General features: G+C 46.6%; 1 protein-coding gene across 2 annotated transcripts in view; it reads right to left on the reverse strand.

Moving 5' to 3' along the window:
• Nucleotides 1–17,817, reverse strand: part of drc1 (dynein regulatory complex subunit 1 homolog (Chlamydomonas)) — a 132,151-nt gene that overhangs the window by 91,934 nt on the left and 22,400 nt on the right. For both annotated transcript variants that reach the window (XM_085996879.1, XM_085996880.1), the window contains exons 5-6: nucleotides 11,288–11,425; nucleotides 2,663–2,749 (exon numbers count right to left, since the gene is read on the reverse strand). In XM_085996879.1, the coding sequence (XP_085853005.1) occupies nucleotides 2,663–2,749; nucleotides 11,288–11,425 (225 nt within the window). The remainder of the gene's footprint in view (nucleotides 1–2,662; nucleotides 2,750–11,287; nucleotides 11,426–17,817) is intronic.

Here is a 17,817-nt window from a genome sequence, read left to right on the forward strand (position 1 = left end):
ATGGAAGTAAAATGTAGATATCTGATACAAATCAAAATGAGTAATTTTGGAGAAATCTAAATTATCTTCCATTTTGTTGAAATTAGTTTGTATTAATCAATTGCTAATTGTCTTAGCATAATCTTTACTTCATGTTGAAGCATAAATCAGATGTTTAAAGCTTCCTACACATGGCAAAAATATGCAAAAGTAGTCACCATTAACTTTTAATAAAGCATTGCCACCAACCAGGTAACACCACAGTGGTGCTTAGCTGCCTCCACCATCATCTTGTCAGCTATTTAGACAATTGCAGCTTTTAATTATTTATTTTAAGTTTAAACAAGTCTCCTATTGGTTTTCCCAACCCCCTCTATCCTCTCATTTTGGTCTGGCTTTGATCTAGTAACCTTAAATCAATCTCTGATTAGTTAAAAACCTGTTTCCAAACGCTTTCTTTTCAAGGCCAATCAGAAGAATTAACCTTGTAGTTTGAGCTGGAAGTGTGGTAACAAACTGTTGCACAGGAAACAAGGTGAACAAATGAGCTTTCAAACCCACATCAGATGAACGAAGAAAATCACTAATGAAACAGCCATTGAGTATTTAGGACATTGAACAATGGACTCCCACAGGGTTCTGTCCTGGCACCCATATTATTCAACGTTTACACCAGTGACCTGCCCGAAACAGAGTGCCATAAGTTCGTATACGCTGATGACACTGCCTTGGCCACGCAAAACATGAATCTGTCCTTCACCGACGAGACCCTGACCAGTGATTTACAGAGGATGGAGGCCTACTTCCACCGATGGCGACTTCGGCCAAACCCACAAAAGACCGTCACCTTGACATTCCACCTCAACACTCATCAAGCAAACCAAGCTTTGAAAGTCTCCTTTTGCGGTGCAGAGGCAAGCCATGACAAAAAACCCTCCTATTTAGGAGTCATGCTTGATTGCACCCTGTCATATAGACAACATCACCAGAACCTTGGGAAGAAACTAAAGAGTAGGGTCAACTTGATCCAGAAACTCGCTGGATCCACATGAGGAACAGATGCTCAAATGCTCCGTATGGCAGCACTCGCCCTGGTGTACTCTACAGCGGAGTACTGCTCTCCGGCATGGCTATCTAGTCTGCATATCAAATCTGTTAATGTCCAGCTGAATTCTACTATGCTTTTATCAACACCAACACCTTGGCTGCCCATGCTTGCAAACATCGCACCACCACACCTACGTCGTGAATATGCAGTCTCCAGAGAATACAACCGCTACACCAGCAAAGACATGCAGATCCAGGCCGACTTGATCAACCTATCACCAACCCGTCTCAAATCTAGAAGGCCATTTTGGACCATCGCCAAAGTCCTTCAGCGATCTCCCCTCAGCCTTGATGACCGATGGTGAAATGCTTGGAAGAACTGCAACATACGGAATGGATTCCTTATGGAGGGCCCCACAGTACAACCTGAAGGATCAAACCTTCCTCGCAAACAGTGGACATTCATCAACCGCCTCAGACCCGGTCATGGTAGATGCTGCCACCTTCTCTGTAGATGGAAGATTAAAGCATCCCCAGCATGCGACTGTGAAGCTCCTAATCAGACCCTGGAGCACATCATTGAGCACTGCCCTCGGAGGAAATTCACAGGCAGCCTATAAGATATCCACGCTGTTACACCGGAAGGTTTGGCCTGGATATCTGATTTAAATATTGACATTTGATTTGCTTTGCTACTGCCATACGAAAGAAGAAGTAGTAGTATTTAGCTTAATGGGCAGTACACGGCACTTAACCAAGGTTAAACTAATAGACTCGGAATTTGCGGTGGGTAATGACAGTGAACTACCAACATTTGCCATCATAACCTCTCTGAAACCGACCGCAACTTCAGGATTTAGCGCATACGCATCTAAACATGGAAATCCTGAAGTTGCGGTCAGTCATTCACTGTTCAGGCACTGGCTGCGCTGTGCACCACCCCCCCCAACCACCACCCCATAGCCAGGAATCAGTGTAATCAGTGAAACTGATGGAAACTTGGGCTTTTCCACTGTAATATCACTGTTAAATACCCCATTCAATGTTGAGCCCTGTTGGAATAGGTCTAACTGGGGTTTTAACAGCATATAGACTGCTAAACAAATGTTCTGGGCCTGAAAAACTAATTTTTATATTTGTGGAGTGTCAAATTTCTCCATTATGATAAAAATTACACTTTTTAAAAGTTTGTTCATGATATTTCACCTTCTAACTTATCCCCCATGCGAGAGTCCCAATCTTTATTTCACTCTAACATTTTTAAAAAGTCCAGATAAAAGCAGCTTCTCATTTCCTGTCTGTGAGAATTCTGCAATGTGATTGACTGTTTGTTGATGTCACTGCAGTATCACCATAGGAATTCCCATTACAGAGCGTTGCATTCAATTGAACGTCGAAAAAGGCAAACTTCTCGCCAGAGATCGCAAAATCTCTGTGCGTCGCTTTCTTCGGGGCTAGCAGCGAGTGCCTTTGCTTCACCGCTGACCGCAAATTACGGGCCATAGTCTATATTGTGTTTGGATACAGAGCGTTGTTTAAGTACACTTTTCTTCAAGAAGTTAAGATATTCTTGATAACTTGCTTTCTTGAGTACACTTTAAAACATGCAACCGTTCTGGAAGTGATATTTATTTACCTCTTTGTCTCTTCGTATCTGCATTTTTTTTTCCCATTTCAAAAGGCTACTTTTCATTAGGTCATGACGCTCCAGCTGAAAGGCTTTCTGTTAAATACAGAAAAAATACAAATGGATAAATAACCAACAATGTCAAATTAGTTTTAAATGTGAATTTAAATTAATGTGATCCCTCACCATGGTACATTAAATCAGTCAATGAACAATGGAATCTTTATTCAATGAATTATCAGGAACAGCTAAAGAAACAAAATTTGTTCTCAGTGGGAAGGACTGCAGAAGGAACATCATGGAAGTTTTTTTTTAAAACATGAACAGAAAAAATATGGAGTGTAAAACTTACTAGTGCTGAATGAAGAGGAAGAGAATTAAAGATATGGTACAACAACAGCAGAGCCAGACATTAAAACGGGCATGAAACTGGGAGACAATAGGGCTGATTTTCCTGACCCTTGCACCTAGGGACTGATTTTCCTGACCCTTGCACCTAAGAACTGAACATACCCAAAGGTCAGTAAAAAAGTGTGGAGACCCAAATAGCCAAGGGTGCATCCCTTTAATGCTGCCCTGGGATTTCCAGGGCTTTCCTACACGGGCAGAAGGCACAGGCCAAACAGTACCATTTAATTGAGGTGGGTGTGGCTGTTCTTAGCCCTCTGCTTCATCACCTTGCTGTCTGAGCAAAGGGGCAACCCAAAAAAGTTGGTGCTGCGTCTGCCCTGTAATCCCCGCCAACCAGAGGGCCCACAGGGGCAAGCTGAAGATTCGATGGCCTGAGTAAATATTCCTCTAACCCCCCACAGCCCACTCCCAAAGGGTTTAAGCTACAATCAGGAACAACCAATTTTCATTGGCAGCCAGAAAGTCCCAATCACCTACACCAAAGAGGCAGCTGCACACCCAAAAAGCATGATTTTTCTGCCCCTACTGCCAGTATACTAAGCTCTGTCAGGGGGCGGTGGGCTGGAGCTGCCCTGTTGCCATTTAAATGGCCCAGGACAGGAAATAGGGGTGAGCCTGGGGCTGGAATGGTGCCACATGGGCTTGGGTGTGCTGCACCTGTTTAGCATCCTATCAGAAGATGTCCAGGAGAATCAGCCCTACTATGTAATCGGAAGTTTGTCAGTGTCAGCGCTCATCCCAGATTGCTGCCCTTTAAAAAAAATGCTACTCAAATATTTCAGAAGGTTTCTTGCAGAAATCAGCTTCCTGGTTTTTATGGCCAATTAAGGCCATGATAACTACCTAGCAATGGAAGCATGTTGTTTCCCACTGGTCGATATGTATACTACTAGATCCCATTTGGTCATGTGCCAAGTTGGTTATGACTGATGAACTGCCAAGGTGCTGAAGTAGCATTAACACTCAATGAATGCTCGCAGCAGAGGTATAACCGCATTTAAAGAGTTGGTAATGGGAGGGAAGGGAACAGATCATAGGGTGCAAACAACAGAAACAGGAGGTGCTGGTATTTACTTAGCTATACAATAAAACCATTTTAAGCAGTTTTATTGTACAGCTAGTTGACACAGTGAGATCGTCAACTTGGAGGGACTTCACTCCTATCACCTGAGATGAGCACATGAATTCAAGTTTGTTTTGATTTACAAGTGATTTTAATGAGAAGACAGGCATACTTAAAGCATTTGGGTAATTGGAGCAAAGCTACAGCTGATAGGAGCATGCTCTGCTCCTCCAAAGCAGTGATATTTTGATATATTTCTCCTTCCCAACTTAAATCCCTACCTACTGTAGATACATCTATTAACCAAATAAAAAGAGAGTTGATAGATGTAACTATACTTAGAAATCAAAGGGGGTGAAATTCCATAGCACTGAAAAACAGGTGCAGGCACCGCAACGCGCAATATGCCCGCACCCGTTCAAGGAACGCAAACAGCATGTCAACTTCGTGCTGCCTGCTAATTATAATAATTGTAGCGCACAGCCCAGCACTGAACGTGCTGCTGATAGGCTGTGTGCTCAGCAGGGGGCCGAAGTTTGCGATGTTCGAGCGAGGCTAGCTTTACTTAAAGTTAGCCTGTGCCTCTTAAAGGCAGTCTGCATTTCTTAAAGGTGAGCTGGCATCTGCTGATCAAAAATGGTAAAAATGCCTCAGCACTAATCCAAATGGCTCAACAGGCCAGGAAAAGGGCACCCAGGGTCTCGGATGCAGCACTCAAGCTTTGTGCAGGGGGTGAACGCTGGAAGAGAGGTCCTCTACCCACAGGGGGTCAGGAGGCCCTCCAGAAAGAAGGATGTGGGACCAGATCTCCGAGGTGGTCACTGTTAGCAGTGTCGCCCCAACACCTGGCTCCAGTGCCCAAAGAAGTTTCATGACCTCAGACAAGTGGTCAAGGTCAGTGAATGCATCTTCAAAAGCCGTTTCCTACCAACTGCACCACTAGCCTCACACACTGGTCAATGCACGACACAACCCTACCCTCGTGCCTTCCTCAGTTCAGACACATAAGAAATCTAGCCTGCCCAGTCAGAGCAGGAAGAGGAAGAGGAAGAGGAGGAAGAGGAGGAAGAAGAGTCACTGTCACTCGATTTCACACACTCAGCCACCAGCTCCTTGAGATCATCCTGCAAGGCCATCTGCAGTCTCTCTCCTACTGAAAGTCAGCAGCCTTCCACCAGTCATGCTGCAGCCACTGGGGTACCACTGCCTAAGAGCACTAGGATAGGCAAAGGTGCATGCAAGACAATCACTCAGGGAATGCACATGGGTGATTAGTTGATTTTTTTGATGTAATATTTGATGCATATATGGATAAATTTGAATTGGAAAGTTTGCTTTGTGGTGGCTTTTATTTCAGCATTGTGGCCAAGAGGGAACTGTGATGGTCAGTGACAGAGGGAAGGTAAGGTGTGGGACAAATGTTGAAAGGGGAATTTTTTTTAAATTCGTTCATGGGATGTGGGCCGTGCTGGCAAGGCCAGAATTTATTGCCCATCCCTAATTGCCCTTGAGAAGGTGGTGGTGAGCCGCCTTCTTAAATTGCTGCAGTCCGTGTGGTGAAGGTACATCAACAGTCCTGTTAGGAAGGGAGTTCCAGGATTTTGACCCAGCAACGATGAAGGAGCGGCAATATATTTCCAAGTCAGGATGGTGGGGAACTTGCAGGTGATCGTGTGAAGGAATAGCCATATCTAAAAAAAACAATCCTATGAAAGAAAAAGCCTTATTAAAACATGACAACCTGGGTTTGAAAATCTAAAAGCCTAAATAATCTAAAGCTGTAAACGGCATACAGGCTTTTGAGATAAGATAAGTTGTTGACACTGAGCTGTAAACAGCATACAAGCTTTTGAGATAAGTTGTTAACATTGAAACAATGGCCCTATTGAAGCAGCAGGTTAGAGGTTCCCGAAAGTCTGAGCTTTGGCGGGAACACAATGGAATGCCCAGTTAAAAGTGTCATAAACCAACACTTCAGAAAGAAACACAGAAAGATTAAAGAAACATGTGCCTTTGTAAAAATGACATCAAGTAAAAGAAACACCCGACATCAAATAAAACACGGGAGGCACCAGCCATTACATTATTTTTGTGTTAAACTTGGAACACCTAGGAGACACGAAGTCTGTAATACAACCAACTGAGGTAGCTAAGAAGACAATGATGTGCCCGGTTGAAGTGTTTTTAATTTACATGTTGTAAAAAGATACAAACAGAAGACCTTCGTAAGAATGGCATCAAATAGAACCACTGCTGTCATATTGTTTTTATGATCAGTTTTGAACACCTAAAGGAGAGACACGAGTCTGAATGCTACAAGCTGAACTGACTGTAAGAATAGCAGGGGTCAATAGAAAAATGACTAGAGTTAATTAGCTTACATCAGCAGAAAACTTCAAAGGCTATATCATTGAAAAAAAGAGTATAAATATAGAACTTTCAAATATGAAGACAGAATTCGCTAGAAGGGGCAAAGCGATTCTCAGCTTCAGAGGCTCTGTAAGCCTACAACTCTTTGGCCTAGAAATTGGGTTGGGGCGCCAAAGTGGCGCAAAAGTCGCCTGAGCGCAGGATTTAGCGCAGCGTTCGAGGCTTTAGCGATCGTCAGATATTCAGTTTCATTGCTCCTCGAGGGACACGGGGCGAGGATCGAGGCGCTCCGCGTCCCTCTTAGGGCGCTGAAACTGAATATCGCAGCGCAACGTGCCGCAGCGCCACACGCTGCAGCACGGCACGCTGTGGTACTGCAGGCCTTCCTCCCACTGTTAAGGGGGAGGTGCCTGCAACAGCGCGATCCCCACTCGCGAGTGCCGGCAAATGAGCCCGGCACCAAGGAGAAGTGCCGGGCTCTCGGGAAACAGCCGACAATGCCGTGGGGGGGTGGTTAGGAGGTCGGGGATGGAGGTGCTGGCAGGCGGCCACCGAAAAGGCGGCCGCCCCGCACCTCCACCTTAACTTCCGCCGCTGCCGGCACAGTAAGGCCCCGTGAACCGGGCGCGGGTAGCGAGCGGCGCAACTGCGGCGTTCGTTACCAAATATCGCGAACGGGGCGCTGCGCACACCGATGACGTCATCGGTGGTGGCGCAGCGCAAATGCCTAACGCCACCATTAACGCCCCTACTGAATATCGCGGGAGACGCAGCCACTGGCGCGACAGCCACTGACTGCCTCTTTAGGCGCTAACAGGTGGCGCTACTCACCCAATTTCTCCCCCTTTGAGTCTTGGGTATCAAAAGGTATTTGATTTTGGTGGATATCCTGGAATATAGACTAAGAAATGTAAAAATGTAACAACGTTAAGATTTGAGAATAAGGATCTCTGAGAATAAGAATTATAAGCTATTTGTTTTTGGAACTGTTAAAGTTGCAATTGAATCACCAGCTGTAATTACATGTCGGTTCTTTAATAAATCTATATATCCTTAGAATTGTCTCACATAGTACTTCTGTATCAAACTCGCAAACTCAATCTCTGTTCACTCTTTGGTGAGGAGTTGCAGAATTCTGGGGGAGTTTTCCGGACCCTCATAATATCCGGAAGGTTACAGTCTAGTTAAACTTATTAAAAGTGCTATCTGGAGGACGGTAACATCTTTAGGTCATTCATTTCCTTTAAGGAGAGATAGTCTGGACCTTTAGACCCAATTAAGCGTCTTTAGGATTCGGCTACCTCTACCTTTAGTTGAAGGTGAACGTCTGGGGAATACGCCTGATCTGGGGTAGCCCTAAAAGGGCTAGAACTAGTAATTATCCCTTCAATGGTGTTCCCATGCGCCTGCTGCCCTTGTCCCTCTAGGTGGTAGAAGTCGGGGGTTGGGAGGTGCTGCCGAAGAACCCTTGGTGAGTTTCTGCAGTGCATCTTGTAGATGATACACACTGCAGCCACAGTGCGCTGGTGGTGGAGGGAGTGAATGTTTAAGGTGGTGGATGAGGTGCCAATCAAGTGGTCTGCTTTGTCCTAGATGGTGCCGAGCTTCTTGAGTGTTGTTGGAGCTGCACTCATCCAGGCAAGTGGCGAGTATTCCATTACACTCCTGACTTATGCCTTATAGATGGTGGAAAGGCTTTGGGGAGTCAAGAGGTGCGACACTCGCCGCAGAATACCCAGCCTCTGACCTGCTCTTGCAGCCACAGTATTTATGTGGCTGGTCCAGTTATGTTTCTGGTCAATGGTGACCCCAGGTTGTTGATGGTTTGGGATTCAGCAATGGTAATGCCGCTAAATGTCATGGGGCGGTGGTTCGACTCTTGCTTGTTGGAGATAGTCATTGCCTGGCACTTGTGTGGCGCAAATGTTACTTATCACTTATCAGCCCAAGCCTGAATGTCACCCAGGTCTTGCTGCATGCGGGCATGGATTTCTTCATTATCTGAGGAGTTGTGAATGGAACTGAACACTGTGCAATCATCAGCGAACATCCCTACTTCTGACCTTATGATGGAGGGAAGGTCATTGATGAAGCAGCTGAAGATGGTTGGGCCTAGGACACGGCCCTGAGGAACTCCTGCAGCGATGTCCTGGGGTTGAGATGATTGACCTCCAACAACCACAACCATTTTCCTTTGTGCTAGGTATGACTCCAGCCAGGAGAGTTTTCCCATTGACTTCAATTTTACTAGGGCTCGTTGATGCCATACTCAGTTAAATGCTGCGTTGATGTCAAGGACAGTCACTCTCACCTCACCTCTGGAATTCAGCTCTTTTGTCCATGTTTGAACCAAAGCTGTAATGCGGTCTGGAGCCGAGTGGTCCTTGCGGAACCCAAACTGAGCAGGTTGAGAAAGTTGTTGGTGCGTAAGTGCCGCTTGATAACACTGTCGACAACACCTTCCATCACTTTGCTGATGATTCAGATGTAGACTGATGGGGCAGTAATTGGCCAGATTGGATTTGTCCTGCTTTTTGTGGACAGGTCATGCCTGGGCAGTTTTCCACATTGGGTTGTGTTCACTGGTACAGCAGGTAAATCATTCGATTCTGAATATCCCGTCCGGTAAGGGCCTGTCTGGTTTGCCTCCTTACTTCCGTTTCCTCCTCTTCTGCTACCTCCTCCTCCTCCCTCTGCGAGCAGCTTGTCCCCTTTGTTGCCTCTGCTCCATCTCCATGTCATGCTGCAGCCCAAGGAGGACTGCAACTGGAGCCCCCAAGACTGGGAGCAAGTGGTGTTCTCAGAGGGGTTCCTTTAAGAGCCAATGCCTTGTAAACGACCAGCAGCACGCCCTGCACTCCCTTCACACTAACAACTTTTTGAATGTCTTACACCAAGCCACTACTCCAATAAAATGTAAAGAAACCAGTACGAAAGCAAAAATCTAATCTTACCTGAAAATTGCATGTGTCCCTTTAAAAAACACTGGTAGGGGGTCTGTTGTACAGCTGAACATAGCTGTGCGTACTTTGGAGAGGACGTTAAAAGGAGTGACAACTTCCATAATAGTGGATCATGCATCAATTCAACGTTGCACGGTGATTGACGTCACAATCTGATTAATTTCCATATCTGGCGCGAGCGCAGGCAACGAGACGCTGCTGATCTGCCCAAAATGACAGCCGCCACAGTCTGCGCCGGAAATGGGCGGAAGTGAGATGGCCGCCATTTTTTCACGCAAACTGGCATAATTAGCCGGTTAACGGGGCGAATTTCATGACCAAAGTATTTTATCATTCCTAACAAATTATTGTTTTAAACTTAACATAGAGACTAAGATGCCGATAAGAGTAACATATAATATTGGTACAGTTCATGGAAAGGATGTTTAGATCAGAAGAATAAGCTGTTACTGATTTGCTTTTGATTGTCAAGTGTCGAAACTAGATTCATGCAAGAGTTGTTCAAACACAAAAAGATGGCCTTTACAAATTAACTGTTCTCAATTACCGACAGTTTTCAACTCTCCAAAGCTGAAATACTTGACCAATTATGGCCCATAATCAACCAACCAGTTACTTTAGAGGTGAGAAATTAACATTCTTAAGTAGAGTTTCTGATGCTGAGAATAAAAAAAATGATACTTTAGCAACTTACTAAGCAGAAAAAGAGCATCACCAGCATTTGAAATAATAAAGGGGAGATCATGCTCTCGTTTCTAAAACAAGCCCCATGATTACAAACAAAGAAAAATTAAACTAAGTGCCACTATTTCACTTAAGGCACTTTTATGTTAGGTGAATTGTGTTATCTGTAGGCTTGTTATCCTCCGCAGTCAACAGCAGTCTGCAACATAAAATGGGGAAACTTTGGAAACTCAGTGGTAAAGGACACCCACACTTTTGTTAGTCTCTACAGTTGCCATCAAGTCTATGCTTAAACAAAACCGTGAAGCTGCCTTTATTTCCAATGGGAAGTATGGGTCTCCGACTTCCATCAGGGCTTGAATAGAGGTTGCGGATCTATGCTTGAGCATCGTTTTCCCAGCAGCCATCTACACAACATAAAGGTGCCTTAAGAATTGCCAATTTATGGAACAGATTGTTACATACAACAGGAAATACTTGAAATATTCAAAATAACAAAAAAGATTCTTCACTAAGGTAAGTAGAGAACAGCAGAGGGCACCAAAACAGAACTGATTTATGCCAGAGTATGGTTTCAAGGAAATTAGCATCCCTTCAGTACCCCACCCAAATGCCTGTTCTTCATTGAGTGAGTGTTGGTGAGTTATTGGAATGTGGGAGCCATCGTAACCAAGCACAATCCTATGCTCAACCAATGTTCAAATGTACATTTTTTCACTAGGAGTACACTCGGTCATGATTTGGAGTGAGAATCCTGATGCATTTTTTAAAATTCTCCTCAGCCCAATGATGCTGAGGCAAATTGTGGTGTTTCCACTGCTATCCCAGATACGATCAGCTAACTGAAAAAAAAACATTCTCCACCAGATGCTTACAGATTCAAGTATTGCCACTCAGCTTTATCTGCCATAGTAGGGTTAGATGTCTTAAGTCAATGATCTATCACTTGATGGAGCACCTCGTTGTTTAATACTGCTTAGGATTAGGGCGAGAGAGAAACAGTCTTTCTCACCACTATAAACTACCTTGACAGTTGTAATTAAATGGATTTGGCAGCAATCATGGAGTGCAGCTCAGATCATCCTGTTCTCCCAGCTGAACCAGGTCATAGGGAAGAGAATAAAATCTGGCCAAAATTCTCACCTCTATCTGTCTGATTTCCCCTCTATAGGATTTAGTTATGGTCTTTACTTGTTCTTCCATCCGTTCCAACAACAGGTCAATGTCTTCAGCTGATTTCTTCAGGTCTTTCACATACTGGTCATCATTCAACTTTAGCTCCTGCAAATACAATTTGAATACAGTAAGCAAAATGTATAGAGCTTGTGGTTTCCTTAACTGAGCTTGCCATTTTTTCTAAACTTGCCTGCAAAGATGATGAAACAATTGGCATGTTAACAGCTGCATAATTGTCACTTGTTTGTAAGTTACACATTCCAAAGAAAAATAAAGTGATAAAAACAGAAAATGCTGGAAATACTCAGCAGGTCAGACAGCATTTTTTTAAATTCCTTCCTGGGATGTGGGCGTCACTGGCAAGGCCAGCATTTATTGCCCATTCCTAATGGCCCTTGAGAAGCTGGTGGTGAGCCGCCTTCTTGAACCGCTGCAGTCCGCGTGGTGAAGGTACTCCCATTGTGCAGTTAGGGAGGAAGTTCCAGGATTTTGACCCAGCGACTATGAAGGAATGGTAATATATATCCAAGTTGCAGGAGAACTTGGAGGTGATGGTGTTCCCATGCGCCTGCTGTCCTTGTCCTTCTAGGTGGTAGAGGTCGTGGGTTTGGGAAGTGCTGTCGAAGGAGCTTTGGCAAGTTGCTGCAGTGCATCTTGTAGATGGTACACACTGCAGCCACAGTGCGCCGGTGGCGGAGGGAGTGAATGTTTAAGGTGGGTGGACGGGGTGCCATTCAAATGGGCTGCTTTGTCCTGGATGGTGTCGAGCTTCTTGATTGTTTTTGGAGCTGCACTCATCCAGGCAAGTGGAGAGTATTTCATCACACTCCTGACTTGTGCCTTGTAGATGGTGGAAAGGCTTTGGGGAGTCAGGAGGTGAGACACTCGCCACAGAATAACCAACCTACTCTTGTAGCCACAGTATTTATGTGGCTGGTTCAGTTAAGCTTCTGGTCAATGGTGACCACCAGGATGTTGATGTTGGGGGATTCGGCGATGGTAATGCCGTTGAATGTCAAGGGGTGGTGGTTAGACAATCTCTTGTTGAAGATAGTCATTGCCTGGCACTTGTGTAGTGCGAATGTTACTTGCCACTTATCAGCCCAAACCTGGATGTCACCATCCTACAGCAATGTTCTGGGGCTGAGATGATTGGCCTCCAACAACTACAACTATCTTCCTTTGTGCGAGGTATGGCTCCACTCAGCAGAGAGTCTTTCCCCTGATTCCCATTGACTTCAATTTTACTAGGGCTCCTTGATGCCACACTCAGTCAAATGCTGCCTTGATGTCAAGGGCAGTCACTCTCACCTCACCTCTGGAATTCAGCTCTTTTGTCTATGTTTGGACCAAGGCTGTAATGAGATCTGGAACCGAGTAGTCCTGGCAGAACCCAAACTGAGCATCGGTGAGCAGGTTATTGGTGTACTGTAACAGCTTGGCTAGAGGCGCAGCTAGATTTGGAGCACAAGTCTTCATCACAACAGCCGGGATATTGTCGCGGCCCATAACCTTTGCTGTATCCAGTGCGCTCAGCCATTTCTTGATATCACGTGGAGTGAATCGAATTGGCTGAAGACTGGCTTCAGTGATGGTGGGGACCTCAGGAGGAGGCCGAGATGGATCATCCACTCGGCACTTCTGGCTGAAGATGGTTGCAAATGCTTCAGCCTTGTCTTTTGCACTCATGTGCTGGGCTCCATCACCATTGAGGATGTGGATATTAATGGAGCCTCCTCCTCCTGTCAGTTGTTTAATGGTCCACCACCATTCACGACTGGATGTGGCAGGACTGCAGAGCTTTGAGGGATCACTTAGCTCTGCCAATAGCATGCTGCTTCTGCTGCTCATCGTGCATGTCATCCTGTGTTGCAACCTTCCCCAGGTTGGCACCTTACTTTTAGGTACGCCTGGTGCTGCTCTTGGCATGCTCTTCTATACTCCTCATTGAACCAGTGTTGGTCCCCTGGCTTGATGGTAATGGTAGAGTGAGGGCTATGCCGGGCCATGAGGTTACAGTATGTGGTGGAATACAATTCTGCTGCTGCTGATGGCCCACAGCTCCTCATGGAGCTGCAAGATCTGTTCTGAATCTATCCCATTTAGCACGGGGGAGGGTGTCCTCAGTGTGAAGACGGGACTTCGTCTCCACAAGTACTGTGCAGTGGTCACTGCTACCAATACTGTCATGGACAGATGCATCTGCGACAGATAGATTGGCGAAGACGAGGTCAAGTAGGTTTTTCCCTCGTGTTGATTCTCTCACCAGCTGCTGCAGGGTCAAGCAGCTATGTTCTTCAGGATCGGCCATCTCGGTCAGTAATGTCGCTACCGAGCCACTCTTGGTGATGAACTCCCCCACCCAGAGTACATTCTCTGCCCTTGCTACCCTCAGTGCTTCTTCCAAGTGGTGTTAAACATGGAGGAGTACTGACTCAACAGCTGAGGGAGGTTTCCCTGCCCACGTTTGACCTGATGCCAAGAGACTTCATGGGGTCCAGAGTCAATGTTGAGGACTCCCAGGGCCACACCCTCCCAACTGTATATCACTGTACCGCCACCCCTGGTCTGTCTGTCCTGCCGGTGGGATAGGACATAGGTCTGTCCTGTCGGTGGGATAGGACATACCTAGGAATGGTGGCAGAGTCTGGGACATTGGCTGAAAGGTATGATGTTAGTATGACTATGTCAGGCTGTTGCTTGACTAGTCTATGGGACAGCTCTCCCAGTTTATTAGTTAGGAGGACCTTTGCCATTGTCATGTCCAAAGCCAGGTGGTCTGTCCAGTTTAATTCTTATTACTGTTTCTTGTAGCAGTTTGTTACAATGGAGTGGCTTGCTAGACCATTTCAGAGAGCAGTTAAGAGTCAACCACATTGCTGTGGGTCTGGAGTCACATAGAGACCAGACCAGGTAAGGAGGGCAGATTTCCTTCCCTAAAGCACATTAGTGAACCAGGTGGGCTTTTACGACAATCCGGTAATTTCATGGTCTAGCTTACTGATACTAGCTTTTCATTCCAGATTTATTTAATGCCGTGGTGGGATTTGAACTCGCGTCTCCAGATTAATAGTCCAGGCCTCTGGATTACTAGTCCAATAACATAAACACTATGCTACCATTCCCGTTGTGGAAAGAGAAACAAAGTTAACAACCTGGAATTTGTGGTCAGCGGCGAAGCAAAGGCGTTCGCCGCTGGCCCCAAAGCAAGCTTCTCGCAAAGATCTCGTGATCACTGTGTCAAAAATTTCAGGTTTTCCGGCGCGTGGTTGAAATCAACGGAAGTTCATGGGGATTCCCAGCAGTTAGTGGGGGCACAGCGCAGCCTGTGGAGGAGCTGTGAATGACAGACCGCATCTTCAGGATTTCAACATTAGGCTGTGCATGCGCTAAATCCTGAAGTTGCGGTCAGTTTCAAAGATGAAACGACGGCGAACGCTGTCAGTTCGCCGTCATCAGGACCACAATTTCCGGGCCAATGCTTCAGGTTGATAAGCTTTCATCAGAATGTAAAGTGATGTTGTACAAACAACTTGTATCATTGTGGTCAGGATCACAGCTTGCATGTCGTCGTGAAGCCAATGGTTCCACCACAGACCCAATTCACGTACGAACTGGGGTCAAACAAGGCTGCATCATCACACCAATGCTCTTCTCGATCTTCCTTGCTGCAATGCTCCATCTCACCCTCAGTAAGCTCCCTACTGGAGTGGAGCTAATTTACAGAACAAACGGGAAATTGTTCAACCTCCGTCACCTCCAGTCCAGATCCAAGGTCGTCCCATCCTCTGTCATCGAATTATAGTATGCAGACGACGCTTGCGTCTGCGCTCACTCGGCGATCGAACTCCAAACCATCGTCAACACCTTCACCGAAGCATACGAGACCATGGGCCTTACACTAAACATCCGTAAGACAAAGGTCCTCAAACTGTCCCCCGATTATCAAAATCCCAACAAGGACTTGGACAACGTGGACCACTTTCCATACCTCGGGAGCCTACTGTCAACAAGGGCAGATGTCGACGACGAAGTCCAACACCGCCTTCAGTGTGCCAGTGCAGCCTTCGGTCGCCTGAGGAAGAGAGTGTTTGAAGACCATGGCCTCAAACCCGGCACTAAGCTCATGGTCTACAGAGCAGCAGTGATACCCGCCCAGCTGTATGCCTCAGAGACATGGACCATGTACAGCAGGCACCTCAGAGCACCTCGAGTCTCTTCGCTGGGAGCAAGCGGAAGCCAAGCGCAGGCAGCGCAAGGAGCGCACGTCAACCCAAGCACCCCACCCACCCGCCCCTTCAACCACCGTCTGCCCCACCTGTGACAGAGACTGTAGGTCCCGCATTGGACTCATCAGTCACCTGAGAGCTCATTTTTAATGTGGAAGCAAGTCATCCTCGGTTCCGAGGGACTGCCTAAGAAGAAGAAGATCATTGTGGAATGCCTATAAAAACCTTTACTCCATTCAAATTATGAATACACAAGTAACCTCACCAAAATGAACTGGATTTTAAGACTGACTCATTTTAAACTACTGCAGCACTTCTACCGCTACTTTTAAAATAAGTATTGCTAGAGTAAAAAGTATATAATACTGCAGAAGTGGAAAAAAAACGAATGTGTAACCAAAACAGTACACTACTGCAATTCGTCCAAGGATGCTATTCTGAATCTGAGTCAGTAATGCCGATAGCAACTGAAAATTCCCTTCCAGTTATCCGCATAATAAATATAAAACACAAAGGGCGAAAAATTAGTTCGCGACCATTTTGGGTCACTAATATCACCTGGGCGCTAAATTTAGCACCCGGCAAAAAACAGCGTCGGCAATCGCTAAATTCAGTTTTAGCGCCCCAAGAGGGAGGTGGAGCGCTAATTCAAGCTCTCCACTTCCTTCTTAGAGCGCTAACTCGAATATCGGGGCGGTGCATTCTGCAGCGCTACTCACTGGGCCACGTAGCGCTGCTGCATGGAAGGGCTCCTCCTCTCATTAAAGGGGAGGGCCAAAGGCAACAGCTCTGCGGGACCCTACCTGGATCACTGGGGAGCGGGGTGCCGTGCCAGCAGCCCAGCACTCAAGAGGAGTGCCGGGCTGCCAGATCGTGGCACAGACCCTGCGTTGAAACACACACTGAGCCGTGACAAGTTGGCCGATTTTTTTTCCCCTGCCCACCACCTCCCCTTTACTTACCACCCCGCAAGCCTCCTGCCGCTCCGTTCCCGCCCCAAAATCGGTTGCTGTCATCGCCCCACGCAGATTATGGAGGCGTGGGCCAATTTTTCAGGCGGTGTGAAAATGGGGCGCTGCGCATGGTGATGATGACGTAATCGCCAGCGCAGCGGGGCACTACCGGTTACCACCGGCGCTAAACTCCTGCTGAATTTAGCGGGAGTCGTTTGCGGCGCCGCGCCTGGTCGAAAAGTCGGTTGCGCCCCGTTAGCACCCCCGGAAGCGTAATTTCTATCCCAAAGGTTCTGCAAATCTATGGTAGGCCATCAATCTTAGGGTAAGTGCCAGTCCATCCACTAGTTGCCTCTGGTGATAACCCTGCTGAAGTCTGTGTGGTCATGGGCAGATCAGCTCATTAAAATCTCTAGGTAGGTGTTCGTGGCAGGGTGAATGTCTGCCATCTGCCAGAGGGAAAAAGCTGCAAAATGCAGCAGAGAGCGCCCACAGCGGAGGGGGTGCTGGGACCCACCCCGCAGACAGATGGTGGAAGTCTGCCCAGTGGCTAACTTTAAATGGCAGCTGAAAAGTCATCACAAAACTCTTGAATTCTTTAGGGGCCCAGTCCACGAGCCAAGTCTGGATCCCTAGGTGGTCTCCACTTCTGTTGGACAATGACAGGTATATCAGTACTCACTTGGCATACCAGCTGGCTACTCTTCTGCTAGGCTGAGGACGAAGCAACTCGTAACCAGCTTCCATAAATTCTTCCCTGGCCATACTCTCTCTGATGTTGCTGTCCTTCTTTGGGTTGGACAGTGGCTTCACCCCAAACAAGGCCCCACAGAAATTGGCAGAGCAGACCAAACATATACGGGTCCTGACTTAATTCACAGTACTTCCACCACCCTCCAGCTGGCAGTGTGCTGGATGGAGCAGAGTTCAGGTGTGCCAGGAGCAGAGGCGCCTAAATTGGGGTGGAAATCCCCACCATGTTTCTGAATCTTGAAAGATGTCATAGAAAATTCCAATGGAAAGGGTGGAGTCGGGGTGGGGGGGGGGGGGGTTGCTGCAGGTGTTCCTTCTGCCCACTCCTCTGTCCCAACATTATTTTAGAGGCATGTCTAGGGGGACAGAGGGAATTTCCCAGACACCCTCGGAATCCCTTCAGCAATGTAGCAGCAGTATGTGCACCTTCAGAAAACCTTACGGGGCCGCATGTGGGTCCCCATTAAGAAGAATTCATACCAGAGATGTTGATTGCCTTTTGGATCTGGATCCATTAAGAGAACGACGAAGAAACACATTTGGGAGGCTTAGAATCTTTGGC

This window comes from Somniosus microcephalus, chromosome 9 (assembly GCF_052327205.1).
Source record: "Somniosus microcephalus isolate GS21.2 chromosome 9, FLI_Smic_1.0, whole genome shotgun sequence".
Classification (NCBI taxonomy): Eukaryota; Metazoa; Chordata; class Chondrichthyes; order Squaliformes; family Somniosidae; genus Somniosus; species Somniosus microcephalus.